Source organism: Symphalangus syndactylus, chromosome 16 (genome assembly GCF_028878055.3).
Source record: "Symphalangus syndactylus isolate Jambi chromosome 16, NHGRI_mSymSyn1-v2.1_pri, whole genome shotgun sequence".
Lineage (NCBI taxonomy): Eukaryota > Metazoa > Chordata > Mammalia > Primates > Hylobatidae > Symphalangus > Symphalangus syndactylus.
This window is the reverse complement of record NC_072438.2, coordinates 13,402,364-13,429,940: the sequence shown is the minus strand read 5'-3', so window position 1 is coordinate 13,429,940 and position 27,577 is coordinate 13,402,364. Positions and strand designations below refer to the sequence as shown.

General features: G+C 58.0%; 1 protein-coding gene across 2 annotated transcripts; it reads left to right on the top strand.

The window, feature by feature from the left end:
• Positions 1 to 151: 151 nt before the first annotated feature.
• CPZ (carboxypeptidase Z) lies at positions 152 to 27,577 on the top strand. Of its 2 annotated transcripts, XM_055245764.1 has the most exons (11): positions 152 to 310; positions 6,600 to 6,632; positions 8,297 to 8,671; positions 11,145 to 11,357; positions 14,138 to 14,334; positions 14,879 to 15,040; positions 15,409 to 15,567; positions 19,837 to 19,972; positions 22,185 to 22,324; positions 26,238 to 26,337; positions 27,087 to 27,577. In XM_055245764.1, the coding sequence occupies exons 1-11, from the start codon at positions 220 to 222 to the stop codon at positions 27,440 to 27,442; spliced, it is 1,962 nt and encodes a 653-aa protein (XP_055101739.1). In that variant the 5' UTR covers positions 152 to 219; the 3' UTR covers positions 27,443 to 27,577. The 2 variants fall into 2 exon arrangements, with proteins under 2 accessions (XP_055101739.1, XP_055101740.1); XM_055245765.1 differs by lacking the exon at positions 6,600 to 6,632.

The following is a 27,577-nucleotide window of genomic DNA, read 5'->3' as shown; positions in this document are numbered from 1 at the left end:
GGCAGGCAGGGGCCTTTATCTGCTGTCCTGCCCCTCCTCCTCCCCCAGCGGCATCCTCTCTCTAGCTTCTGGCGCTGCCCACTGTAACCCGACTCCGGCATTTGCGTTTGGGGCGCCCTCCCTGCGCCGGGGGCGGGAGCCCAGCGAGCGCAGAGCCCCGGTCCGCGCGGCCCGAGTGCCACATCACTGCGCCGGCCGTCCAAGGCCCGCCGCCCCACCATGCCGCCCCCACCGCCGCTGCTGCTACTCCTCACAGTCCTGGTCGTCGCCGCTGCCCGGCCGGGGTGCGAGTTTGAGCGGAACCCCGCCGGTAAGGCCGTCTCCTGCCCCCACCCTCCACCCTCCACCCTGCAACCTCCGGGGAGTGTGACCCGTCGCTTCCCAGGGGCCCGGGAGCTTTCTTCCAGTAGGTCACGCGCCTATGGCCCTGGCGAGAACGTCTCCAAAGTGGGCAGCATGTGGCCTGGGACTGGTAGGGTGACCTCTCTCCCCTGGACGGGGACACCAGGGAGGCTCTCTACCGCATCCAGGCCGGGACCCCAGGCAGCAGAGGGTCCCCGCGCCTGGGCCGGGGGTGAGATCTTTCTCCTGTTAGACACAGCAGCAGGGGCGCCCTGCAGGTGGGTCGGAGGGAGCAGGTGCCAGGACTTTGCAGGACAAAAGGCCATCCAAGGTCCCCGGGTCCTTCCAGGAACGGGGCAGTGTCTCTGGGCTGTAGCAAACTCTTGACCCCTCCCTCTAAGCTGGGGCTGTGATGTGGACAGCAAGTCTCCGGAAGTGGCCCTGAGGGCTGGGAGGGGGCGTGGGCCCCCTGGAGGGATCTGGGGCCGGGAGAGGGAAGGGACGCAGGGACCCTCTGGGAGGTCTGCCTGCATGACGTCACCCAAGGGGTGTGCAGCGGGGGTGGAGAGCAGGTAGGTAGAGGCTGGGGACCGGATCCTGGGCTCCCGCCTGGCCTCACAGCCTCTTCAGGTGTGGGGGTGCATCTAGCCAACCGTGCTCAGGACAGGACTCTCATCAGGAGCAGACACCTGGGCTCCTTCGGGAGTGGGGCCCTGTGTGGGTTCAAGGGTGTACGGTGTCAGGTTCTGAATCGCTTGTTCTCTGGGGTTTGTGGATACCTGAGAACTGCCTGAGCCCTGCAAGTGGATGTGTCAGGACCACGAAACCCCACCCTAGTGCGCTTTCCCTTTCCGTCCTGTTGATGCCTGGATTTTCCCCCTACCTCCACTCCTCGCCTTACCTCTGGGCTCTTTTCTACCCGCTGCGTGTGTGCTCATGCAGGTGTGCAGGTGGGGTACTGCTGGAGCTTGTGCCGTGTTGTGGGTGGGCCTCCCCTCGGCCCCTGAGAGCCCAGAGAGTATCTAGAATCATAGGCTTGTTGGAGACCACAGCCCCCTCCTCCAGGAAGCTCTCCTGACCTGCCCTTTCCCAGGAAGAAGTGCGGCCTCCTCCTCTGCATGCAGGCAGCACAGACCACCCTGTCCTCACCCAGCAGGATGCACAGACAGCCCTGTCCTCACCCAGCAGGATGCATGGGCTAGTCTCTGTCCCTGGCAGGTGCCGAGCACAGCCGTGCCATCGGCAAGTGTTTCTGGGAGAAATCACTCATTCTCCAGTCCAGTCTCCCCTCTTACGGACGAGGGTGGAAGTCAAGGACCTTTCCAGCCCACAGGCAGAAGTGGGCAGAGCCAGTCAGCTGCAGTGCAGGCCCCACACCACAGGCTGCCATGTCCCTGTCTCGCCATCTGGGTCTTGCACAGAGCAAGCCTGGTGCCCTCTCCCCTCTGCCTCACCCTTCCCTGGTGGAGGACTCCCTGTCCTCACTGGAGGCTGGGGACGGAGGCGATTTTCATGTCCTAGGGTCTGGGGTTCAGATTCTGACTCCTTGACTCTGCTGTGTGACCTGGGCAGATGGCCTGACCTCTCTGACCTCATTCAGGTCTCATCCCTGACCCAGGCATAGCCGCTGGTCGGTTTAGGAGGGGGAGGACTGACGGGCTCTCACTCCCCTGTTGAAGAAATGCTGCCACCTCATGGTTAAGAGGCTTAGAACTATTTCAAAAGCGGCTTTCAGACCAGCGCCGTCCAACAGGAACACAAAGCCATCCACACACAGAATTTCATAGTTTCTAGTAGCCACACTAAAGAGGTAACAGAAACATGTGAAATTGATTTTAATAACAAATTCTATTTAACCCCATATGTCCAAAATATTCCAGCATTTTGGCATTCGTATAAAAATTATTAATGAAACATTTACACTGTTTTTAGTACTAAGTCTGAAATTTGGTGTGCATTTTACACATCGCACACATTGGTTTGATCTTGCCACATGTGAAGGGCTCAGTGGCCACGTGTGGCTCGTGGCTGCTGTAATGGAGAGTGTGGCTTGAGAGACTTCTAGGGGCACAGCCTTTCACCCCGCTGTGCATTTGCAAGTCTGCAGGGGGATCCGGGGATGTCTGGGTCCCACAGTGGTTGGGGTGGGGAAGCAATGGTGAATAGTCTAACCACCCACAGTCACCCTGGCTTTGCTCTGTGGCTGCCAGGGCAGATGGGGCCTGGGAGAGGCAGAGAGTGGGCTTTGGGTCAGCAGGCCCACCCCCGTGTGGTAAGGGGCAAAACCAGAGGCCTACGGAGGCCAAGCCAGGTGGCAAACGCCCAGCCACATCATGGGACTAGCTGTGTGGTCTTGGGGCAGTTGCAGCCCCTAAGGGCTCCTCCCAGGCCATCCTGACTCTCTTGTGGCCACAGCAGCACCCACTGGGGCTTGCTGATTGTTGGGGGAAGAATTGTGTCTTCCAGAAAGGACATGATGACGTAATCCCTGGCACCTGTGAATGGGAGCGTACTTGGAAACACGGCCTTTGTGGATGAAATCTGATTCAGATGAGGCCACACGGGATTAGGGCAGGCCCTAAGCCAATAACTGGTATCCCTAGGAGAAGAGGGAGATTTGGGCAGAGACAGACACAGGGACAAAGTTCACATATGACAACAGAGGCAGGGACTGCAGTGCTATGGCCATGAGCCAAGGAGCACCTGGGGCCACCAGGAGCTGGGAGGGGCGGGAGGGTTCTTCCCTTACAGCCTTCAGAGGGAGTGCGGCCCTGCAGACCTGCAGACTTCCAGCCTCCAGGACTCTGAACTGCTGTTGCTTTTTTTTTTTTCTAGACAGAGTCTCTCTCTGTCACCCAGGCTGGAGTACGGTGGTGTGATCTTGGCCTACTGCAACCTCTACCTCCCACGTTCAAGTGATTCTCCCACGTCAGCCTCCCGAGTAGCTGGGACTACAGGTGTGTGCCACCATGCCCGGCTAATTTTTGTATTTTTAGTAGAGATGGAATTTCACCATGTTGGCCAGGCTGGTCTTGAACTCCTGACCTTGTGATCCTCCCACCTCAGCCTCCCAAAGTGCTGGGATTACAGGTGTGGGCCACTGCACCCGGCTGTTGTTGATTTAACCCAAGCATGGTGGGCACTTTGCTAGGGCAGCCCTGGCAAACAAACCCACCCCTCTCTGTGCCTTGCACATGGCGGCCAGTGGAAGTGGGGGTGACCCAGCCAGCAGACACTCTTCCTGCCCCTTGGGAAACCCCGCTGGGGCTGCACGGCTTGTTGGGGGTCACAGGGGATAGTCCTGCTCTTGCCTACCGTGTGTCCCGAGCTTGTGTGTTGAGCATTCACTGGGCACCTCACCCTTCTGTCGTATTAATCTTGATGGATCCTCCAACAGCCCTATGAGGTAGACATGATCATTATCCCAATTTACACGTGAGGAAACTGAGGCACAGGCAGTGGTTCATCCTGGAGTCTTAGTGCCCTCATCTGTGAACAAGGGAGACTCAAAGCCACAGGAAGCCAGGAAGGATCACCTGTCCAGTCCCTGTGTGATGGTCCAGTCACTCGTGTGGGCGCTTGGTGGCTTTGGAGGAGCAGGTGCAGGGATGGACACCTCACCTTGCAGCTCCCTGAGGCCAGCAGAGGCCCCAGGGTCAAGTCAAAGTTAGTTCTTCCACTCATTCATGTCTGCTGAGTGAATAAACAAAGTTCCAAGTTCACCCAGGCTCGCCAGCTCAGGGCCAGGCCACACTCAGTGCCAGCCGGGTGGGCACCGTCAGAGCCCTGTGATGGGTACCCAGGGAGTGGAGCAGGGGTGCCGGGCTGAGATCACCTTGACCCTTGAGCTGACTGTACTGCAGCACCTGCCTCGGTCCAAGCTCAGTGCAGGATGAGACCACGGGTCAGCTGAGTGCAAACCCTGCTGCCAGAGTGGCCCCACTGGCGGCCAGCTTTGCACACCGGTGCTCCCTCAGGGCCCTGCACAGGATGGGTGCTCACACAGGGCCCTGTGTGCATGCAAGCCTTTTATCTGCTCTTCCCAACATCACCCAGTTGTCTTTAGCCACACAGACAGGCAGGTGAGGGCACAGTATTTCAAGCAGAATCCCGGACCAGCTTTTTCTTCGTTCCTTTTTTCCTAAAGTTCAAGCTGTCATGCCTCCTTTATGCTGCAGATTGGTGAAGTCTGGGGACGCTCTGGACCATGAAGGCCTGGGAGTCACGTGAGGGTGCCAGGGAGGGTGCCTGGACAGCCTCACGCCCACAGGCCCGTGACAGCCATCCAGGGGGACTCAAGCTCCTCTGTGCTCATCCCAGCGCACGTTGTGGGCATCCGCGGGCATGGATGGGCAGGTGGGCACACTGCAGTACCTCTCTTGGGTTAGGGCCGCCCCACTCCCAGATGCTTTAGGAAAACAGTGCCCTTGCCTGTTGCTCTCCCACACTTAGCACAGCACGGGCTCTTGCAGCTTGTCTCCGGGTTGTTCTGAAACCATCGCAGGAATGATGCACACTGTGGCTGATGGAGCCTCTTCCCCCCCGGGAGATCGTGTGCTAGGCTCGGACCATAGGTCATCTCATCTCACAGTATCCCTGCAAAGTGATTACCTGCTGTGATGTGGGGGTTGGCACCTGGGCCCAGTGGTCTGGGGCTGGGCGTCTTCCCTGCCCTACACAGCCCTTGTGGTTCATAGTCCATGTTCCCTGCCAGCTTGGACAGGGAGGGAGAGCGAGCCCAAGGGAGGCCACGTCTTCCCCAGGGCCGCCTGCCCACGCCTGTTCCACACCCTGAGGCAGCCGCGTCTTCCCCAGGGCTGCCCGCACACGCCTGTTCCATGCCCGGAGAGCACTGTGTGGACCTCTTTTGTCGTCTGTGATGAGGGTGGAAATGGGAGCTCTCCTAGGAGTGCCTGGTGGAGGACCAGAGCCCTAAACACCACCTCACAAGAGCTCTGTGAGCTGAACGGTGTAGGGATCCAGGACCGTGGCTGCCCAGTCACCAGTGGGGAAACCGAGTCCCAGGAGGTTCCTGAGGGTGGGAGCTGCCGGGCCACAGAGCAGCCCAGGTCTCTCTGACCTTTGGAGAGTTGCCATGTGCTCAGCCAAGTTTTCACAGCCCCCAGATCCTAGGGTGAGCTCCAAAAAGCGGCCTGCACTCTCCTGGCTTCAAGGTTCTGTCCCAGGTTTTGGCTGGAGGTGAAGTCACAGCCAGGCAGGCCTTTTCCTCTGCTCCAGCCTGCTTGCCCCCTTCTCCCTGGTCCCCCGCACCCACTCCACACGTCCTGCCTGTGGGTCACGTCCCCTTCTCCGGGTGCCTGGTGTTCCCACTGCCCGGCCTGCCCCCTCTCTGGCCAGGTGGACTCCGGCATGGGCCCGTCCCAGCACTAGCCGGGTTTTAAATCTGATGCCGGGTTCCCTGCCTCAGATGCATTCTCCCCGCTTGATGCTTTAAATCTGACGCCGGGTTCCCCGCCTTGGATACGTCCTCCCTGCTTGATGCACACAGAGCCTTGGGTCCTGCTTCATACAGGGCCCTTAGCAGCCAGCATTGCTTAGGGTTGGCTGTGTTTGGCCTTCCCAGAGGCCTTACTGTTGGGTTCACATGTCTGGGCTTTGGAAAGGGCCCTCAAAACCCCACGATTGTGAGAATGGTTTTGTGTGTTGATCCTTTTTTCTTGGAAGAGGGCCCCTGACTTAGGAAATGGGGAGAGGCCACACCCTGGCGGTGTCCTTGGTGGCACGGAGCCTGCATGGCTGACTCTGGGAGGGGCCTGGGTCCGGGTGCGGCAGTGCCTGCTGGTGAGGGCCCCGGGGGCTGACTATTAAAACTTTTGGAATCTTCTGAGGACTCAGCGGCTTACGGTGGGAAGATTGAGGTTGGCCACGGTAGAGGTACTTGCACCACGGCACTCACAGATGCCACCTCAGGGCTCTTCTGTCCTGGACATCAGGCTTGTGGGCACCACAGCCCAGCCCGGAGCTTCGAGCCAAATGGATGCCACTGAGCCCTGCTGCCACCCAACTGTCTGTCCTTAGGCAGGTCATGTGACCTCTCAGACGCGGCCTTCACACCTGGGAAATGGGGATGACTGTGGCGTCTGCCTCAGGGGCTGGTGTGAAGACTCCATGAGATGGAGCTGGTGGAGGGTGGCCCGGGCTGGTCCCTACCTGCGCTCAGGGCCCTGGCCATGTGTTGCCCAGTGAGTGAAGGACGGCGAGGCAGGTCACTAACAGTGCCGTGTCTCTCTTTCCAGGTGAATGCCACAGGCCGCCAGCTGCAGACAGCGGTACAGTACCGGGACCTCCCTGGCTTCTGTTCTGTAGGAGGGCTGCAGCCCCCACACTGTCAGAGCACTTTAGGCAGCTGAACCCGTGATTTCAGAAGTGGGTAATGGATAACACAGCCCATTAATCAAACCAGAATCCCCTTGTAAGCAGCCAGAGAAAAATTAGACACAACAAAAAAAGACCAGCCAGGAAAAGGTGCACTGGCTTCCCACCGGGCTATGCCCACCCCAGCCCCTGCAGAGACGTCCTCTCCGTCCCTCCCCTCTCCTGCCTGCCCCCGTCCCTACTCCAGTCCCCACTGCAGTCACACATCCTGCGTTTGGGCCTTGTCCACATGCATTTCGTGGTCACTGGCTCTGTGCAGGGTCCCCGCTGAGTCTGGGGTTTGGGTGAGTGGCCTCCCACGCCAGGCCCCGATTTCCTCTCGTGAAAGGAGGAGTGCCAAACCGATCTTGTGAGATGGTTTCAAAAGTGACGTGGGAGTCAACCAATGTGAAGTGCCCAGGTCAGGGCTGAGGGCAGGGCTTTTTCCCTGAAAGGGGCAAACATTTCATCGTCGCCTCCTGATGGATTTGGGCATCTGGTGTATTCTAAGGGGAGGCTTTTAAAAAATCAGGAAAAAAGTTCCAGGTACAAAGTCAATGACATATGTAAAATGTCTATTTTATTTTTTATTTATTTCATTCATTTTTATTTCTAGAGATGGAGGTCTTGCTGTGTTACCCAGGCTGGTCTCAAACTCCTGGCCTCAAGCTATCCTCCCATCTCGGCCTCCCAAAGTGCTGGGATTACAGGCGTGAGCCACCTTGCCCGGCTGTAAAATGTGGTGGGCAGGGCAATGTGAGGCAGAAAGAATCCTGTCCTTTCTAGACTTTGACATGAGAAGTGGCAAAATGTCACGACTTGTCCCATGCAATGCCACAACGGGAAAGTCCAACTGAGGAAAAGAGGAGAAGGCCATCTGGGGGTGCAAGCGTGGAGCCAGCAGCTGCGGGGACACAGTCCACTCCTGAGGGGGCTGGAGTGCTCTGCTAGGCCAATGAGGTCCTTAGAGATGGGGCATTTGGAGCTAAACAAACAGCTGTGATGAGGAAGCAGGAAGGTGTCCAGCGACAGTGAGGACCCTACCCCCTGCCTGGGCTTAAGGCATCCCTGAGAGCTGCACAGCAGAGATGAGCCGGCTGAGCTGCATCTGTCATTATCCACTCATCATCCAAGTCCTGAGCCCCACCTGACCCATTAGTGTCCCCAAAGACACTAGACGCCCAAAGCAGGGTGCGTCTTTTGGAACGTCTTTGTGCTGCGGCTGTGGCTCCTGGGTGGTTTGTGCCTGTCCCTGCCTAACGCAGTGTCGGCTGGCTGCCTTCACGGGCACTTGTGTGGCACAGCTGCTTTGCAGATGGAGACGCTGAGGCTCAGGGCAGCCTGCTGCGGCTCGCCTGCCAGTGGGTAGTTGAATCTGGTTGGTCTTAGGCTCCTTCTCTGGTCTCTCACAGGCTCTGATTCCTGCACAGTAGCTGTTGTCCTGGTCCTCCCCTGCCACACTGTGGGTGCCCCCTCCCTGCAGGCCCTGGCCCTGCGTGGGGTCCCCTTCGTAAATGTCTGACGCGTGGCGGTCAGGGCCACTGCGGGAGGGACTGACCTGCCGACCCTGCCTCCCCAGCCACCTGCGTGGACCTGCAGCTCGGGACCTGCAGCGATGCCGCCTACAACCGCACCACCTTCCCCAACCTGCTTCAGCACCGGTCGTGGGAGGTGGTGGAGGCCAGCTCCGAGTACATCCTGCTGAGCGTCCTACACCAGCTCCTGGAGGGCCAGTGCAACCCGGACCTGCGGCTGCTGGGCTGTGCTGTGCTGGCCCCCCGGTGCGAGGGTGGCTGGGTGCGCAGACCCTGCCGGCACATCTGCGAGGGCCTGCGGGAGGCCTGCCAGCCCGCCTTCGATGCCATTGACATGGCCTGGCCCTACTTCCTCGACTGCCACCGCTACTTCACGAGAGAGGACGAGGGCTGCTACGACCCGCTGGAGAAGCTTCGGGGTAAGGGAAAGTGGCGGCGGCCTGTGTGGTCACGGGGTCCAGGTGGTCATGGAGGGCCAAGAGCCACACTGGAAGGAACTTGAGGCCTTTTCCATCGACGGTGACGGTGCGGGCATTGGTAGAGGGTGGGGCTGCTCCCCGAGGCAGCATGCTCCCCACAAAAGGGTGCCAGGCAGGATCGGGGGCTCAGTGCAGATGGAGAATCCTCTCGCTGCCCAGGGCCCCCTAGCAGAAGCCTCCAGCCCCTTAGGGGCAGGCTGGGGTGGAAGGGCGCTGAGTCCAAGTGGGGGCAGTGCCCCCGCCTGGGGTGCAATGAGGAGGCCTCGTGTGGGGGAGCCTGGGCTCAGAGTGCAGGGCTGGCCCTGGGGGTCCCGTCCTCACCCGCAGACCCTCCAGAGCCGCAGTGCTTACTCATGGTCGAGGGTGGGCGGGACATTTACGTCCCCCGGGAGGCCTGGCGGGCAAAGCTTCACGATTGCTCATCGCTGAGCCTGGAAGATCACACAGAAGGTTTGGCCTGGAGTGACTCCTCCAAGCAGGGTCTGCACCGCCCTGTGGGCTCAAGGAGGGAGAGGAGCTGTGGAGAAAGGCTTTGGTGTCTCTTGCAGATAAACAGTGGAGGGGGAGTGGGCAAGCCTGGGCCACCATGGGCCACTTGTCTCTGAGGTGTGCAAAGAGGTCCCAGAGGGCCACTTGGCAGCAGGGCTGGTTGGGGGCCCTGCATGGAGCCCCCTGTGTCTGTCGTCTCACGAGTCGGTGTCCACCAGAGACCCTGCACGATCCGCAGCAGCCCTGGCCCATTAGACCTTCCTGTGTGAAGGAAATGTTCGGTTCTGTGCCGTCCAAGACAGTCACCACTGGCCACATGTGGCCCCCAAGGCTTGGGATGTGGCTCTTGCCACTGAGGCCTGGATGTGGGCGTTTCATCACATTTGAATGAGTCTGAACCTGTCTTTGAAGAGTCCAGGGCCAGCGTGTGCCACATTCACCCGTGCAGGGCAGTGTCCGCTCGTGGGTGGGTTCAGAGGATCTGACTGCGGGTGCCACACATGTGCTAGCTCACGCGAGTCTCACGACAGCCTTGCTCCATGGAAGAGGAAGTGGAGCCTCGGGAAGGGTGACAGGGGTGGGGTCTTTAGCTGGAGTGGCCCGAGCCCGTCGCGGATGGAGGGATGGATTTGGCCATTCGTCAAACAGCTACCGAGCACCCACTGTACATGTGGCTCTGTGCTGGGACACTGAGGAGGGCAGGAGAAGGAACACAGACAGACACCTGGGCTGGGCTCCTGCAAGCCCTGGGTTCCGGACTATGTCAGGTGCTCAGGGCTGATCCTGGCACGTCTTGCAGCCTCTGGCTCCCAATCTGAGAAGGGCGGACCCTTGGCTTCCATGTGATGCAGCAGTAGGGGGGTGCCCTTTGCCAGCAGGTGGGAGCCGTCCGTCTGCAGAGCTCAGTCCCTGTAGCGGCGGTGGAGGTGCCTGTGGGAGGCCAGGGAGGCGAGGAAGGAAGCCAAGCCCACAGCCCTGGGAAAGCCCAAGGAGTCAGTTTGAGATTATTTTGGGCATCTCTACCGCCAAATTGCTGGCTTCCTCTGCTAGTCTTTCCCCTGGAGAACTGTTTTGAGCAGAAGCAAAACCACAGGGCGAGGAGAAGCTTAGAGGAACACATTAACTCTTGGTGGACCCAGGAACAGCCTGCAGGCACCTGTGTCCTGCTCCTATGGGCCTGGCTGCTGCAAAGCCCCTGGCGGGGTGGAGGGAGCTCAGGGTCACCGGGGCAGCCCTCAGGGCGCCTCTGTTCTAGTGGATGACAGGATGGTGGGGAAGCTGGTGCATATGTGGCGTAGAGACATTCGTATTCTAGATCCAGAACCCCTCCCTCTTCCCCCCGCCCCCTTTCTTCTTCCTCCCGCAAGTCCGTCCCAGAACCCCCGTTTCTGTCTCCTTCAGGGACAGGCGCTCGCTGTTGTACTGATGAGGTTGTAAGAGAAACACTGGGAGGCCTCACAGCAGCCGGAGAGGGCGCTGCAAGGAGCCCCCATTTCCACCATTAGCCAAGCAAATGGAGCAGAATACCGAACTGCCTGAGCGCCACTGTCATGGAAACACACCCAGGAAAATCCCCTCTGCACACCCAGCAGGGCTTTGCCTTGGGGGGTCCAGGACCCCATAGATCTCTTTTCCTTTCTGTTGTCCTGCTCCGTCTTTTAGGAACTTCCTACAGTGGCCCCAAGTACGTTTATTCACAGTCACATTAGGAACCATGGCGCTGTGCTGTGTACATACCTCGGGTGCCGTTTGGCTTAGATATCGTTGTAGGCACTGCAGAGGGAACTCTAATTAAAGATAGAGATGTCCAAGCATGGCTGTCATGCAGAGGGGGCTAAGGGTGCTGTGCGTGGTCAGCGTTGCCAGGCAGTGGTAGGAAGCCTCGGGGCCTGACACTGACTGAGCCCCCCCACTGCTCCCCCAGGAGGCCTGGAGGCTGACGAGGCACTGCCCTCAGGGCTGCCGCCCACCTTCATCCGCTTCAGCCACCACTCCTACGCCCAGATGGTGCGTGTGCTCCGGCGGACGGCCTCCCGCTGCGCCCACGTGGCCAGGACCTACAGCATCGGGCGCAGCTTCGACGGCAGGGAGCTGCTGGTCATCGAGTTCTCTAGCCGCCCCGGCCAGCACGAGCTGAGTGAGTGCCCTTGGGAGGGCCTGGCCTGGCCCGGTTTCGGGAAAGGGCTCAGGCCGCTCCACCTGGGGGTGCACAGGTTGGCGGGGTGTTTGGGGTCCTGGGCACGGCTGGGGGCCTCAGGGAGCTACTTGGTGCAGGCCACGTCCCGCTGGGCATGTGCAACCACTCTATGTATAATGGAGAATTTCTCCAGATATCCATCTTACTTCAAAATTTAGGGTGGCAGACTAGGATATTTCATAATAATGGAGACATTGATCTAGTGGCTGAAAAGACACAAAGTAAACAAGAAATTTTATTTTATTTTTTTGAGACGGAGTTTCGCTCTTGTTGCCCAGGCTGGAGTGCAGTGGCGCGATCTCGGCTCACTGCAACCTCTGCCTCCTGGGTTCAAACAATTCTCCTGCCTCAGCCTCCCGAGTAGCCGGGACTCCAGGCATGGGCCACCACACCAGGCCAATTTTTGTATTTTTAGTAGAGACAGGGGTTTCACCATGTTGGCCAGGCTGGTCTCGAACTCCTGACCTCAAGTGATCCGCCCAGCTCGGCCTCCCGAAGTGCTGGGATTGCAGATGTGAGCCACCATGCCCGGCCAAACAAGAAATTTTAGACAGAAAAGATGATGTTGGGATGTGGGCTTGCAGGGAGATAGCAAGGTTGTCTGGGAGTCGCCTGGGAGGCTGGAGGGAGGAGGGCACCATCCCTGCATATCACAGGCATAAGTCAGGGAGGAGCAAAACAATGGCTATAGGAGTGCCGGGCCCTTCTGCACTTAGAAGGAGTGTGTGGCCTTGCGCTGCATTTTGCCGTTTGAAGACCTTGTCCTGGCACACTGGACCCCAAGCAGGTCTGTACAACCCTTGTCCTTGGGCACCGGCCTCTCCTTTTCCAAACTGTTCCAGGAGTGTGACACCACAGAATGCTATAAATAAAGAGATTTTTCTATTTTAAAAATCCAAGTCCGTTTTCATTCCATCAGGCTTTGGATTGATCCTGTTCTGAGGTGGGAGCGGGTAGTATGGAAAACGCTAGGCATTTCTGTTCCTTTAGAGGGGTCTTCCCGCAGGGCAAATTAGGAAATCAAATTTTATTGCTGTCATGATTTGCTACCCTAAGTTGCAAAGAGCCACTCAGGCTGGTAGTGTCTAAGAATCCAGGATGTTCTAGCAAACACCCAGACCTTCTGGATGGGTGGCCTCTGTTTCCCTCGTGGGGAGGTTCCCCTCCTCCAGGGCACTGAGGGCATTCAGGGTTGGAGTCCAGGGCTTCTTGGGGGTCAGTGAGTCCGTCCGAGTCCTGTCTGGGCCTCAGCCCCCAGCCCCACCTGTCCTATGAGCACATTACTCAAACAGAATCGATCATTTTAAAAGCAGCCTCCATTTGACCCTTGGTCCTCACCAGTTACTGAAAAATGCACCTACTCTTTGTTTATGGACTCAGGGCCTTTTCAGGGCTGGCAGCCTCAGCCAGTCTTCCTCCTACTGGTCTGGGCAGCATGGACACCATGAGCCCAAAGGCTCTATTTCTTACCAGGAGCCAGAGGCCACCTGGCCATACCCTGGCCCCCAAGGTTCACTATGTTCCCTCTCCAACTGTAACATGCTCTGGGCAGGAGGAAGAGGCTCTCCCTACAGCACTGGAATTTGAGGGCAAGAGGTGCCCCATGCAGAAGGCCAAGGGAGGTAACCAGTGCAGAAAGCTCCCAGGTCATTTATACCCCGGGGTGTGGCATCCGAGGAACACGGATGTTTCCTCTCATCCCTGGATGTCCCTGGGCCACACCCAGCCAGGGAGGGAGACATCATTTTTCCAGGGGAGCAATGCGAGGCTTAGAGAGGAGGAGTGACTTGCCTGCAGTCCCACAGCTAGTAAGGCCATGGGGCCTGGTCCTCTCTTCTTCCTATAGTCCATTCATTTATCCATCCATCCATCCGTCCATCCATCATTTATGCATCCGTTCATCCATCCATTTATTCATTCAGCCATTACATATCCATCCATCATCCACCCATTCATTCATACATCCATGCATCCATCCACTCATCATCCATCCATTTATTTATTCAACTATTACACACCCATCCATCCGTCATCCATCCATCCATGCATCAATTTATCCATTATTTCATCCAGCCATTATTCACTCACCCATCCATCATTGATTTATCCATCTAGCCATTCATCCATCATTGATATATCTATCCATCCAGCCATCTATCCATTCATCCATCATCGATTTAGCTATCCATCCATCCATCATCTATTCATCCATCCAGCCAGCCAGCCATTATTCATCTATCCATTCATCCACCCATCCATCATTGATATATTTATCCATCCATCCATCCATCATCGATATATCCATCCATCCATCCATCCATCCATCCATCCATCTATCCATCCATCACCCATCCATCCATTCACCCATCCATTCATCCACTCAAGGGCCAACCACCTTCCCAGCTAAGTACCAATGTACACCTTACCTTATTACACAAACATGAAGAGAGACCATCAGTTAAATTTGCATGAATCAGTGATAACATATATTATTCATATTCTTGAGTTATGCTAACCAAGAATTCTGGCTAGGCATAAAAAATGAGCTTAACAAAAGTGATGCCCTTGATGAGACCTCATTATATACAGAGATTCTTGAGTCAAAACAAGTATGAATTGGTCCCAGCCCATCTGGTCATCCTTGCTGAGTGGGGGAGCCTCATGCCTTTGGGGACCCCAGGCTTTGAGATGATGCCCCAAATCTCTGTATTTGCCCCCAGTGGAGCCCGAGGTGAAGCTCATTGGCAACATTCACGGCAACGAGGTGGCGGGCCGGGAGATGCTCATCTATCTAGCCCAGTACCTGTGCTCTGAGTACCTGCTGGGTAACCCCCGCATCCAGCACCTGCTCAACACCACCCGCATCCACCTGCTGCCCTCCATGAACCCTGACGGCTATGAAGTGGCAGCTGCTGAGGTGAGCGCCCAGATGCCTGGATCCTGTGGGCCACTGCCTGAACCACCCCCTCATTCATTCATTTACGAGTAGTTTATCCCAGCGGTGCTTTGTTCCTGCCTCTCTAGGAGAGGAGCATTCAGCAAGTGTCGATACTGGCAAACCCCTGCTTCAGGGGCTGGGGAGAGGGAAGGCACTGAGAATTCTAGGTGTATTAAAACGGTGATGCATGCGATAGAGGAAAATGATGGAAAGGGAGTCGATGGTGCCGGTGTGTGTCAGTGGGGGGTCAGGGGAGCTCTCGGGGAGGTGGGCAACAAGCAGACCAGGTCACTGTCAGGGGCGCCCCACTCAGGGGGAGCAGCCAGGGAAGGCCCCGAGGCTGTGGCATCAGCAAGGAGCCCCGGGGTGGAGAGGAGGTCAGGTATGCCCACGAGCTTATCACATAAAGCCGGGAGAAACCGAAGCCCCTGGCCTTGACCCTCAGCCCAGCGTGAGACCCATCTGGAAGGGGAAGGGTGGGGTGTGCTGACCCCACCCAGTCGGGGGTTGGCCGTGTTTTCAGGGAGCCGGCTACAACGGGTGGACGAGCGGGAGGCAGAATGCACAGAACCTGGATCTGAACCGAAATTTCCCGGACCTGACGTCCGAGTACTACAGGCTGGCGGAAACCCGCGGCGCGCGCAGCGACCACATCCCCATCCCCCAGCACTACTGGTGGGGTAAGGTAGGAGCCGCCACTGCCCACGCCGGTCGCTACCAAGGCATCCAGGGGTCCCTGGTTATTCCAGGCTCTCCGGAGTTGTCCTTGCCCGGGGACAGGAGAGCCTGGTGCTCCCTCCCTGCCTCAGTTACCTGTCTGTGAAATGGGAACACCTCCTTGCTGGGGTGTTGGTGAGATTCAGAGATTCACGTTGGAAACGCCTAGATCCCCTCAGGGGCCCAGTGACGGGGGCCGAGTCCAGCTGGTGCGTTGATGTAGAGACAATTAATGGTCTGCACCATTGGAGCCCAGAGGACTGCCGAAGCCCAGGGCATGGCTGGGGGCCGGCGGGGAAGCCCAGCCCTGACGGCGGCCTTGTCTGTCCTGGGCAGGTGGCCCCGGAGACGAAGGCAATCATGAAGTGGATGCAGACCATACCCTTTGTGCTCTCGGCCAGCCTTCATGGGGGCGACCTGGTGGTGTCTTACCCCTTCGACTTCTCCAAGCACCCCCAGGAGGAGAAGATGTTTTCTCCCACGCCCGATGAGAAGGTGAGAGGGCTGCAGGGTGTGTGCAGGGGAGGGAGACAGTGTGCGCGGTCCCCTTGGAGCTGGTGCCCCTCCAGTCCTGATCTCAGTGAAGACAAAGCTCCTAGGAACCTCTACTAAGAGCGGGTCAGCACCACCTGCTCCAGGCCCAGCTCTGCAGAGAAGCCCCTTCCTCCTGGAAGTCTGCGGCCTCAGGAGCCGTCGCTCCCCTGATCTCCCCGAGGCTAGCTGCACTGCCTTTCACATGTCCCCATCTGGGAGCTCCTGGGGTGGGGACCCTGGCTCAGCGCTGCTGTTCCTCTGAGCTCCGCCCCGCACCTGGCGGGGTCCCCGGTGCTTCCCACCGCAGAGGGGTGCGTTTCCGGGAGGCGCCAGCAGAGGGCAGTGCTGCAGCGCGCATGGTGCCCGCCCGTCCCGCTTCCCGGGGGTCGTGCTTGCTTCTCACGTGCTGGGCTCCCCCAGATAGGGAAAGAGTTCTTGTCCCACCGTCCACTGGGGCCTTAAGTGAGGCCCCCCCTTTTCCGGTCCTCAGTTTCTCCTACTGTTCGTAGAGCAGCCGGCGATGAGACCCGTGATGATGCTGGGACCCTCCCAACCCACCCTAACCTTAGGACGACCTGCTGGGGGAGGGCGTGGAATTGGTCCATTTCCACACTATGGATGAGAAAGCGGAGGCTGAGGGAGGGGTTGTGATCTGAAGTGGGCCCCAGCCTCCAGCTTCCAGCCCCCAGCCCCCAGCCCCCAGCCCCCAGCTGCGGATCCTGGAGCTTAGCTGCCTGAACTGCCCCCAGTGGTCCCCACTCCACGGGAGGTTGGGCCTGCCCTCCACCTGGCCCCTTGATGGCCCAGAGTCGCTCCCTAGGCCTCGCGTGGAGAGCCAGGCCTGCCCTCCCCCTCCCTCCCCGCACTTTCCCTTGGTGTTTGGGGGAAGGGGCAGGGAGAGAGGGACTGGCCCTGGGTGAGCAAGTGCCAGGTGCCAGGCCCCTGATAGTGGCAGTCACACATCGTTTGTTCTCCTTTCTGAGGCCACCAGGCTGGGCACATAGCTGGGCCCCTGGTTGGCACTCAGGTATCAACCCTGCCTCACCTGGCCCCTCCCTGTCCTGGGGCCATCACTGGGAATGCAAACAGGACTGGTCCCTGCGCTGGGGGTCCTCAGTCTAGGGTGGGAGAAGGAGCCAGAAACTGGCAAGGAGAAGATTGCCAGGGCTGCAGGAGGGCTGTGAGTGCACGTGTGTGGATGGATGCCTGTGTGTGCATGCATGTGCACATGTGAATGTGTCTGGGTGGGGAGCCCCCAGCCTGCTCTGGGATTTCAGGAGGGCTTCTCTGAGGTGGTGGTTTCCCAAAAGGACCCCACAGATGAGGTAGAGATTTCCAGCTGCAGGGTAGGGGGGGCACTGGAGGCACAGGCCACCTGATGCAGAGACCCAGGGGAGCCCCAGGGAGCTGGGCGCAGGGGCCCATGCCGAGTGCTGTGGCCCAGCGGGAACGGGGAGAGCAAGCTGAGCACACTGCGGACCAGGGGCAGTGACAGCAATACCTGGGCCACCGGCGCATTTGTCCTGCATTTTTTCATTCTTCCACCCATTCACTCCTTCACTTGTTCATTCACTGACTCACTCCTTCACTCACCCATTCACTCCTTCACTCACCCATTCACTCACTCACCCATTCACTCACTCACTCACTCCCTCCCTCACTCCCTCCCTCACTCCCTCCCTCACTCATTCACTCACCCATTCACTCACTCACTCATTCACTCACTCCCTCACTCACTCACCCATTCACTCCCTCACTCACCCATTCACTCACTCACTCACTCATTCACTCACTCACTCATACACTCACTCACTCATACACTCACCCATTCACTCACTCACTCACCCATTCACTCACTCCCTCACTCACTCCCTCCCTCACTCCCTCCCTCACTCATTCACTCACCCATTCACTCACTCACTCATTCACTCACTCCCTCACTCACTCACTCATTCACTTACTCCCTCACTCACTCCCTCCCTCACTCCCTCACTCACTCACCCATTCACTCACTCACTCACTCACTCATTCACTCACTCACTCATACACTCACCCATTCACTCACTCACCCATTCACTCACTCCCTCACTCACTCCCTCCCTCACTCCCTCCCTCACTCATTCACTCACTCACTCATACACTCACCCATTCACTCATGCACTCCCTCCCTCACTCCCTCACTCACTCACTCATTCACTCACTCACTCACCCATTCACTCACTCACTCACTCACTCATTCACTCACTCACTCATACACTCACTCACTCATACACTCACCCATTCACTCACTCACTCACCCATTCACTCACTCCCTCACTCACTCCCTCCCTCACTCCCTCCCTCACTCATTCACTCACCCATTCACTCACTCACTCATTCACTCACTCCCTCACTCACTCACTCATTCACTTACTCCCTCACTCACTCCCTCCCTCACTCCCTCACTCACTCACTCACTCACTCATTCACTCACTCACTCATACACTCACCCATTCACTCACTCACTCACCCATTCACTCACTCACTCACCCATTCACTCACTCCCTCACTCACTCCCTCCCTCACTCATACACTCACCCATTCACTCACTCACTCACTCACTCCCTCCCTCACTCCCTCCCTCACTCATTCACTCACTCACTCATACACTCACCCATTCACTCATGCACTCCCTCCCTCACTCCCTCACTCACCCATTCACTCACTCCCTCCCTCACTCCCTCACTCACTCACTCACTCACCCATTCACTCACTTCCTCACTCACTCATTCACTCACTCACTCATTCACTCATTCACTCACTCACTCATTCACCCCCTCATTCACTCACCCATTCACTCATTCACTCACCCCTTCACTCATTCACTCACCCCTTCACTCATTCACTCACCCCTTCACTCACCCACTCACCCATTCACTCACTCACTCATTCATTCCCTCATTCACTCACCCATTCACTCACTCATTCACTCACTCACTCATTCGCTTATTCACTCATTCATTCACTCATTCACTCGCTCACTTATTCATTCACTCATTCACTCACTTATTCACTCACTCATTCACTCACTTATTCACTCAGTCACTCATTCACTCATTATTCACTCATTCACTCACATTCACTCACTCACTCATTCACTCACTCATTCTTTCACTCAGTGATTCCCTCACTCTTTCACTTGCTCACTCATTCACTCACTCATTCACTCACTCACTCATTCACTCACTCACTCACTCGCTGGGCCCTGCCTGTCCACCCTCTAGTGTCCTCCACTCCTCCTTTCTGACAGAGGGAGCCCCCTCCTCAGCGCAGACCTGTCCTGCTTGGTGGGGCCCTGATGAGCTCATGCAGGGGGAGCCCTTCGCCTGCCTGACCCACGAGGAGCCTCTGCCCAAAGTCAGCCTGGGACTTACAGATGGTCGAGAACCCCCACAAAGGAGGACCTGTGGACTCTGCCTGGGGATGGGCACAATGCGGGGAAGCTCTGGGCTGGGGAGGGGAGCCTGTGGGGAGGGACCCAGTATCCCAGCCACACATCCAAACATGTCAAGGGTGGCAGATCCCGTGAGCTGTGTTCTATCCCTCTACCAACTGCAGTGGAAGCTGGAGGGTGGGCCGGTCAGGGAGGGGCTTCCTGCAGGCTGAGTCCTAGCCTCTGATGGTGCTGGTCAGCCTGGAGGTGGAGCGGGGTGGGGAATGAAGCAGTGATTATTCATAGAAGAAGTCGGCTTTGGAGATGAAGTCAGGGAACATGCAGCCCACCCTTGCCTTCACTGCCCCAACAGCCTGAGCTTTATAAACTGTCAAGCCAACCTACACACAGCCTGTAGACACCATGTCTGTGTGTGACGTCAGGAGAGAAAGCCCACACTCCCCAGCCAGGTGTGCAGAGGCTCGGTGACTGCCCCAGGTACCCATGGGACCTGGCCCTGAAGTCCAGCAGTGCCAGACTGCCTGTGACCCACCTCCGGGCCTTCACATACACTGTGTCCTCTGAGGGACACCGTTCCCCTCTCCTACCTGCAGACACCATTCCCCTCTCCTACCTGCAGACACCATTCCCCTCTCCTACCTGCAGACACCGTTCCCCTCTCCTACCTGCAGACACCATTCCCCTCTCCTACCTGCAGTGCAGGTGTTTGCACGCATCGCTCCTCCCCTCATTGACCCCAGCTCGCAGGACGTCCTGCAGGGGACCCTTTCCTTATCTGAGCCAGGTCTCTTTTCCAGATGTTCAAGCTGCTGTCCAGAGCCTACGCCGACGTCCACCCCATGATGATGGACAGGTCGGAGAATAGGTGTGGAGGCAATTTCCTGAAGAGGGGAAGCATCATCAACGGGGCGGACTGGTACAGCTTCACGGGAGGTGCGGCTTCCACAGGGCAGGACTGGGGTGGGGGTCGGGGGTGCGGGGGCTGGGTGGGGCGGGGGCAAGGCGTAAGTAACTCCACGGTCTGCTGCTGGGATCCAGCTGGAGAGCCCGGAAGACAGGGTGATGCCTCACCTGGTGGAGAGGAGGCTGGCTTGAGTTTTGGTTTCTGTCTTGATGAAAAGCTGTTGTGTGACTGTTGTGGAGGACCCAGGCCTGTGGCTTCTGTAGTTTATTTTATGAACGCTTACATTTGACGGTTCCACCCATGACCAATCCTTTCGTGACATTTAGGGAAGTGGAGTTGCCAGATGAAATGCTGGACTTCCAGTTAAATTGGAATTCCAGAGAGACAGTGAGGAATTGTTTTTAGGACGATGTAAGGATGTTCCAGTGCGTGGGATATGCTTACGAGAACCCCCATGGGGTGGACTGATAATACAATTGTATCTGTGGTTTCTCTGGAGCCCGACTTTAAGCATGTACATCTTTATCTGCTAAATTTGCCCTGGGGGAGGCTGCAAGGGAGCAATATAATGGGCACATGCCACTGTATGTCCCGAGGGGCACCCGCCAGACCGGGCACACACGCTCTGGGCCCTGCCTGCACCTCTCCATGCCGGCACAACACCGATGAGAGCGCTGGGCTCAGCTGACAGAAGGACTTGCTGGAGGCTCAGAGCCACAGGTGGCAGAGCCAGGACCCACGTGGCATCCCCTTCTGCCCCCTCCTCCCATGCAGGCGGGCAGAGAAGGTGGCACTTCTTGCACAGTCTGAAGCCACCTTCGCAGCCCGCTCTGAAAACTTTTCTCTCCTGCTCGATGGTTGGCACCTGTGGTCTTTCTCTGGTGTGGCACAGCCTCTCTCCCTTCCAGAACCCAGGCAGAGGGCCGTCAGCCCCGGTCATAGCCCTGTGACTGGGGTCTGCAACAGACACCCAGGAGCAGAACTGGGAGAGGCCCCTCTCTGTCCCTTTTTTTTTTTTTTTTTTTTTTTTGAGAGGGAGTCTTGCTCTGTCACCAGGCTGGAGTGCACTGACGTGATCTCGGCTCACTGCAATCTCTGCCTCCCGGGTTCAAACGATTCTCCTACCTCAGCCTCCCGAGTAGCTGGGATTACAGGCGCCCACCACCACACCCAGCTAATTTTTGTATTTTTAGTAGAGACGGGGTTTCACCATGTTGGTCAGGATGGTCTCGATCTCCTGACCTCATGATCTGCCTGCCTCGGCCTCCCAGAGTGCTGGGATTACAGGCGTGAGCCACTGCGCCTGGCCTCTGTCCCTCTTGCACCTGACACGGCCCTGGGAAAGCATGAGGCCGGGGACCAGAGCTAGCTGGACCAGAAAGATGGTGACTGTGGCTTCACTGGGGTCTGGGCAGGGACCGTCAACAGCAGCTGCAGGCTCTGTGGTTCAGGAGCCTTGAACTTCGGAAGGGTATGGGCTCCCTGCGACCCCCGACACAGCCAGCCCTGTGGGTGCCATCGCCCTAGGCCTTCCTTGGAGATGGTCGTGGCTTCTGCTGAACAAGAAGCTCCAAGAGCAGAAGGCACAGAGGGCAGAAGCGGGTATGGCTGGGGTCGACCCAGCTTGCTCTGAGGCCTTCTCGGCTGGCCAGGTGGCTGGTTGTCACCCTAGCCAGGGCCCGTGGGCTCCCTGGGAGATGGAGCTAATAGGACCACCCTCCTAGACTCTGGTCAGGACAGCGTCTGGGTAAATGGACATTGTCACCATGGGGTCTCCAGGCCAGCAGCTGGGATGCCAGGGGCCTGTGCGGCTGCCCCATGCTGCGGGCTTCTCTGTGAGAAACCAATTCATCCCTGACCTCACCAGAGACAGCATGGGGGTGGGGAAGCCTGTGGACTTTGCCACCAAGCGGCCTGAGCTCAAGATGCAGCTCTGCCTCTTCCTGTCGTGGGACACTTAAAAATGCCTCATGCCTCCATCTGCGCATCTGCAAAGGGGGGATCATATGGCCCACCTCACAGTTGTTCAGCCCCTCAGCTGCAGGAGGGGCGTCTGTGGCGAGTACCTGCTGCACTCACCTGCCTGCTGGGCGCTTGGCTGACACCCCTGACGTCCTGGCTGTCTCTGTGCGGCTGACACCCCTGATGTCCTGGCTGTCTCTGTGCGGCTGACACCCCTGACGTCCTGGCTGTCTCTGTGCGGCTGACACCCCTGACGTCCTGGCTGTCTCTGTGCCGCAGGCATGTCTGACTTCAACTACCTGCACACCAACTGCTTTGAGATCACGGTAGAGCTGGGCTGTGTGAAGTTCCCCCCCGAGGAGGCCCTGTACACGCTCTGGCAGCACAACAAGGAGTCACTCCTGAATTTCGTGGAGACAGTGAGTTCTGATGGCCTCAGGGCTCTGGCCCAGCTGGGGCCTGGGTGGGGTGGGTCACATTCCGGGCCCCAGGGCGGCTCCCGCAGCCTCACTGCCCCTTACGCACATGCTCCTCTCGCCACCACTTGTTTTGGGATTAACTGTCCACCATGCACAACTTGAGATGCAGCAGCCGGCTCTCCTCTGCGTGCCCTGTGGGTGCTGGGGCGGCAGTGCCATGTGTTAGAGTCCCTGTGAGCAAGGATGTCAGGGCCTAAAGCAGCACAACTAAACAAGGGAGCACGGGCCTGGGCAGCCCAGCGAGGCATCTAAGCCAGCCTCAGAGGCCGGGGGGCTTCCTGGAGGATGCGGCTGCAGGGCTTCATCTTGAAGAAGGGTAGGAGAAATCAAACCACAGGGCAGGGAGAGCTCCCAGCAGAGGGGAGCATGCTAGAACGCCAAGGGGCCTTGAAAACCCCTGAGAGCCGCTGGGGCTGCGGTGAGGACTCGAGCCGTGGGATGGGGGGGGGGCACTGTGCTCCAGGAGGCGCGGGAGTGAGGGCTCTGGGCAGTGGGGTGGCTGTGTGGCTCAGGCAGGGCTTTGGGGCCTCAGAGGGAAGGGTACAGGCAGGAAGTGGCTGGCAGAGGCGGGGCAGGGCGTCCTGACTGAGGGGTGACTACTATCGTGAGGCTGAGGTCACCCAGAAGCAGGCAGGTGGGAGGGGAGTGGGGATGGCTGAGAACGTGTCTAAAATGACCCCTCGCTGCCCCAGAGAGCCAAGGTCTCCCTCAGTGTCAGAGTGGGGACTCTGTGCCTGTGTCTGCTCCCCTTCCAGCACAGCTCACACCGAGGGTGCTGGGGACCCCAAGAAGGGTCCAGGATGTCACAGGGAAGGGAGCCTGTGTTCGAAGAAGCTTCTGCTATGTTTTCCCCAAGCGTTTTCAAAAATCACATAAATTGCATATGAGCACAGATGCCCAGTGAGAAGCAGGCCTCAGAAGGAGGGTTGAGCTGCAGCAGCAAGGAGAGGTGAGGGCACAGCACCGTACAGTTGGCGCCCACTGACACAGGGCAGCCGGTTCTGACACCAGGCCGTGCAGCAGAAGGGACCGTCCCATTTTATAGATAGAGTTAAGGTCCTGGCCTGGGGTCTCTGGGCCACACACAGGCTCACACTCCAGGCTCCCAGTGTCTGTGAGACAGCCAGAGGAGGAGACAGAGGGTCAGAGAGTGGCATGGCCTGTCTGGTGTCACCCAGATCTGCTCGTTCCCAAGCCCCCTGTCCATGAGCCCCCTCCTTTCTAGAAAAATCAGGAACCTTCCTCCAAGTAAGAACAGAGCGAATTCCCTAGGGCAGCAGCTGCCGAGGTAGGAAAGAAACAAAGCCCGAAACGAAGTAATAACGGAACATTCTGTCACTTGAGTTTCTTTCCGATGGCTGTGCCGCAGCCCTGCGCCACCTGCGGCAAGTCCCATTCTTCTAGGAGCTCTCGCGCCAGGCCTGCGCACGCTGCGTTTTGCGGCTGTCTGGTGAACGTGAGGTTGAAGGAGCCTCGAATGTGGCTGGCATTGCTCCTGGATATTACACATGAAGTCTTGGGATATGAAGATTTACAGCGAGCATGGACCTTGGAAGGCCGGGCGGCTCTTGAGACCGACGTCTTGCGGGAGAGCCGGGCGCGCGGCCTCCTGATAAGGATCAAGCCTGTCGCGGCTAATTGAGGCTTTTTTCATAGTGATCCTGGCCAGGCCTGGGGTGGGAGTCTACATCACCCGGGGCGAGGGGAAGGGCGGCGTGGCAGCTCTCCTTCCCTGCCAGAGAACCGCATGTGCCCCGTGTTTCGTGAAGGTGACCCTCGGGCCCAAGAGCAGGCACAGAAAAAAAAATCCATCGAATGCAGGCCGATGTTGAGTGAGGGCCCCTGTAAGAGACCCTCCTGCGAGAGCCCCTGCTCTCAGGTGGGGCTGGGGGAGGCAGAAGTGAGATCAGGGCTGGCAGAGAGGACGCCTGGGGCTGTGGGACCCTGGGGTAGGCCCCTAGTGTGGCTGGTCATCAGGGAGGGCTTCCTGGAGGAGGAGGAGTGTGGGCTGTGTTTTGAAGGGAGGGAAGGAATTGTCCTGGTGAGGGGCTGGTGAGGGTATTCTAAGCAGAGAGGGCTCAGATGCTGTCTGGGGGTGAGGAGGAGCCACAGGGTGGGGTGGCTGAGGGGCACGGTGGCTTCTCAAGCTGTCCGGTTTCTCCCCATCACCTTTCACACAGGAAAACCTTACTTTTTATGCTCTCCCTCCCGCTAAATGCGAGTCCATGAGACATTGTTTCAGGAGTGCAGTTCCATTAAGCAGCGAAGTGTGGACAAGAGCATCCAGGGTGGGGGTCACGAGCCCCAGAGGGCAGCGGGCAGTGGCCGTCACTCCCTCTCGACCGCGTCAGGAGGGCTGGGACCCCGTGATGTGCTCACCAGGGATTCCATGTGCTCTGGGTTCCCGAAATCCCTGCGGCACAGAGATAAATGCTAGCATGTGCTTTGTGGAGCTAGACTGGATACCCACCCGCCTCTTTAAGCTGCCTGCGCCACTGAGGGCTGGGCGTGAGCCTGGAACAGCAGTCAGGAGCCGTGGGGCCTGAGCTTACCGGCCGCGTGTGTCAGGCGAGTCGGTTTCTGCATCGGTCACAGTAGGGGTCAGCCATGGTGGGATTAGAGTTCACGTGCTTGCTAAAATCATCGGTCCTGCAGAAGCCAGAGCTGCTTTGGTCTCATGAACGTTTTACAGCTGAGGAAACTGAGGCACCCAGAAGCAAAGGTTTGTCTGAAGTGAGGAGTCACTGGGGCAGAGCTGGTTCTCTGGCCCAGAGAAAAACCAGCCCCTCTCGGGCTCATGTCCCTGGGCCGGGGAAGGAGGATGCTCCTGTTGCCACGGCTGTGTCCTGACCCTGTGGGCCCAGGCTCTTCGCTTCTGTGGACTCCGGCCTCCATATAAAGTATGTAAAGTTATACTTTTACAACTATCGACGTAAAGACGAATATATAGGAAAACAGTCTCTCCAACCTAAAATGCTTTGCTTTTATCCTGATTTTAAGAGGAGCGAGACCATTTTCATAGTTTCTGGAAGCACAGCAGGGCCTGGCTGGGAGCCCTTTCCCTGGAGGATCTTTGCTGCTGAGCCCCCGTGCAGGGCCCGGGCAGGGGGTAGCCTCGCTGGATGGACTCCTCTCCCCACAGGCATCCTGGTTCCGCTCAGCGTGACCTTCAGCATCCTTGGACCCCGAGTTGTTTTCTGCTGACTAGAGCAGGGAACATGTGGGTGGTTTGTCATCAACTGTTTTAGAAGAAATGTGGACAGGATCAGGCAGCTCTGGGAGGGCTTTCCAGGGTGAAAGCACTGGAGTTGTGGGTGTGCAGGGAGCTTGTGTGTTCAGGACCAGTTCGTGCCAAGGCCAGGCGAGCGGTACCAAGGCAGGGCGTGTTATCCGCGTGTACAATGAAGAAACCGCGCTGCTCTAGTGAGGGTCCAAGCACTCAGTCCTTGTTCTCTCCGATGCCCACACTGCTTTCGGGAGCCTCAGCTCAGAGGGAACCAGCGAGTCCGGCTGGGAAGGCAGGGAAGGAATGCCTATCAGTCGGAAGAGTGGCAGGAAAGGGTTCTGTGCTCAGTGCCCGTCAAGATAGAGTCAGCCAGGCCTCGGGCGAGATGCAGGGTCATTCGAAAGCCCGGAACATGCTCAGGTCAATTGCCAGGGAGGAAACTGAGGCCCAGAGAGGGGAGTGACTGACTCGCTAAAGATGGCAGAGCGAGGGCTGGTGGAGTGGGGCTTTGTGGGGTGGTTCTCCCGAGATACTGAGCTCTGAGGAGCATGTGGGAAACGAGCTGACGGCCTCCACGCTCATCGGGAGAGCTCGCACCATCTCCCTGCCTCTCCTTGGTCTCTTCAGGTGCACCGGGGCATCAAAGGTGTGGTGATGGACAAATTCGGCAAGCCAGTCAAAAACGCCCGGATCTTAGTCAAAGGCATTCGCCACGACATCACCACAGGTGAGCACGTCCCTGGCTGTCCCCTGGGGCCCACGTCTGGCAAGGGAATGCCACACAGTGGCAGCCGGCGCCCTCAGGCACTCACAGTGTGCCCAGCCCTCAGCAGGATGGCTCTATTCCTCCCCAGGCTGGCTGGGTCGGGGAGGGTGGGCAGGAACCGGGGTCTGCGTCTGCTGCAGGCTGCGTCTCCTTACAGCATTTGGTGAGGGAAGAGCTTGCCCGGCCGTGGCTACTGAATGACGGTGGATGCATGCTCTGTATTTCTAGGAAAATGCCTCCTTCTCCAAGGTTGCTGGGGAGAGCCACCTCCACCAATAAGCCTGTTTGTTTCTATCCCAAAGTTCATACCCCATTGATAAGCTGGGGTGTCCAGCCCTGTGCGGGCTCTGGCTGTCCTTACGGAGATTTCACAGCCGATGAAAAATGACAGTATGCTGTGATATGTTACCTGGCAGAGATGTGGTCCAGAGAAGAGGGGGACTTTTGCTAACTGTGGGCTGGGTATGGGGGGTGGGAGTGGTTATCAAAGGTTTCAGAGAAGAGGGGGTGCCTAAGTAGGGTTTTGAGGGATAAATAAGAGTTTGACAGAGGAAAGAAGTGGGAAGGACATTCCAGGCCCATGCAGAGGCAAGTGCACATTTAGCGCCTGCCTCCCATGCTAACCTCTCCCCACTCATATCCATCTCCCATCACCCCGTGGCTGGGTCTGCAGTCCTCGTGAGAATCATTTTTAATCTATTTGTCCACAGCCCCAGATGGCGACTACTGGAGACTGCTGCCCCCAGGTATCCACATTGTCATTGCCCAAGCCCCTGGCTATGCCAAGGTCATCAAGAAAGTCATCATCCCTGCCCGGATGAAGAGGGCTGGCCGTGTGGACTTCATTCTGCAGCCTCTGGGGATGGGACCCAAGAACTTTCTTCATGGGCTGCAGAGGACTGGGCCCCACGACCCCCTGGGAGGTGCCAGCTCTTTGGGGGAGGCCACGGAGCCCGACCCGCTCCGGGCGCGCAGGCAGCCCTCGGCCGACGGGAGCAAGCCCTGGTGGTGGTCCTACTTCACATCGCTGAGCACACACAGGCCACGCTGGCTGCTCAAGTACTAGCCCCGGCCCCAACACCCGCCCGGATGTGGAGACCCAGGCCCTTCTCCGCGTCCTGGGCTCCTGGCTCTTGATTTTGTCTGCCACAGACATCCCACAAAGCCGCTGCCGTTTCATTAAAGTGTTTTTATCCACTTT

Excerpts from the sequence above, each read along its gene's own strand:
- CPZ (XM_055245764.1), top strand. The coding sequence starts at position 220 with ATGCCGCCCCCACCGCCGCTGCTGCTACTCCTCACAGTCCTGGTCGTC. Across the intron at positions 11,358-14,137 it reads CCCCGGCCAGCACGAGCTGA|TGGAGCCCGAGGTGAAGCTC; the intron begins GTGAGTGCCCTT and ends ATTTGCCCCCAG. Across the intron at positions 14,335-14,878 it reads ATGAAGTGGCAGCTGCTGAG|GGAGCCGGCTACAACGGGTG; the intron begins GTGAGCGCCCAG and ends CCGTGTTTTCAG.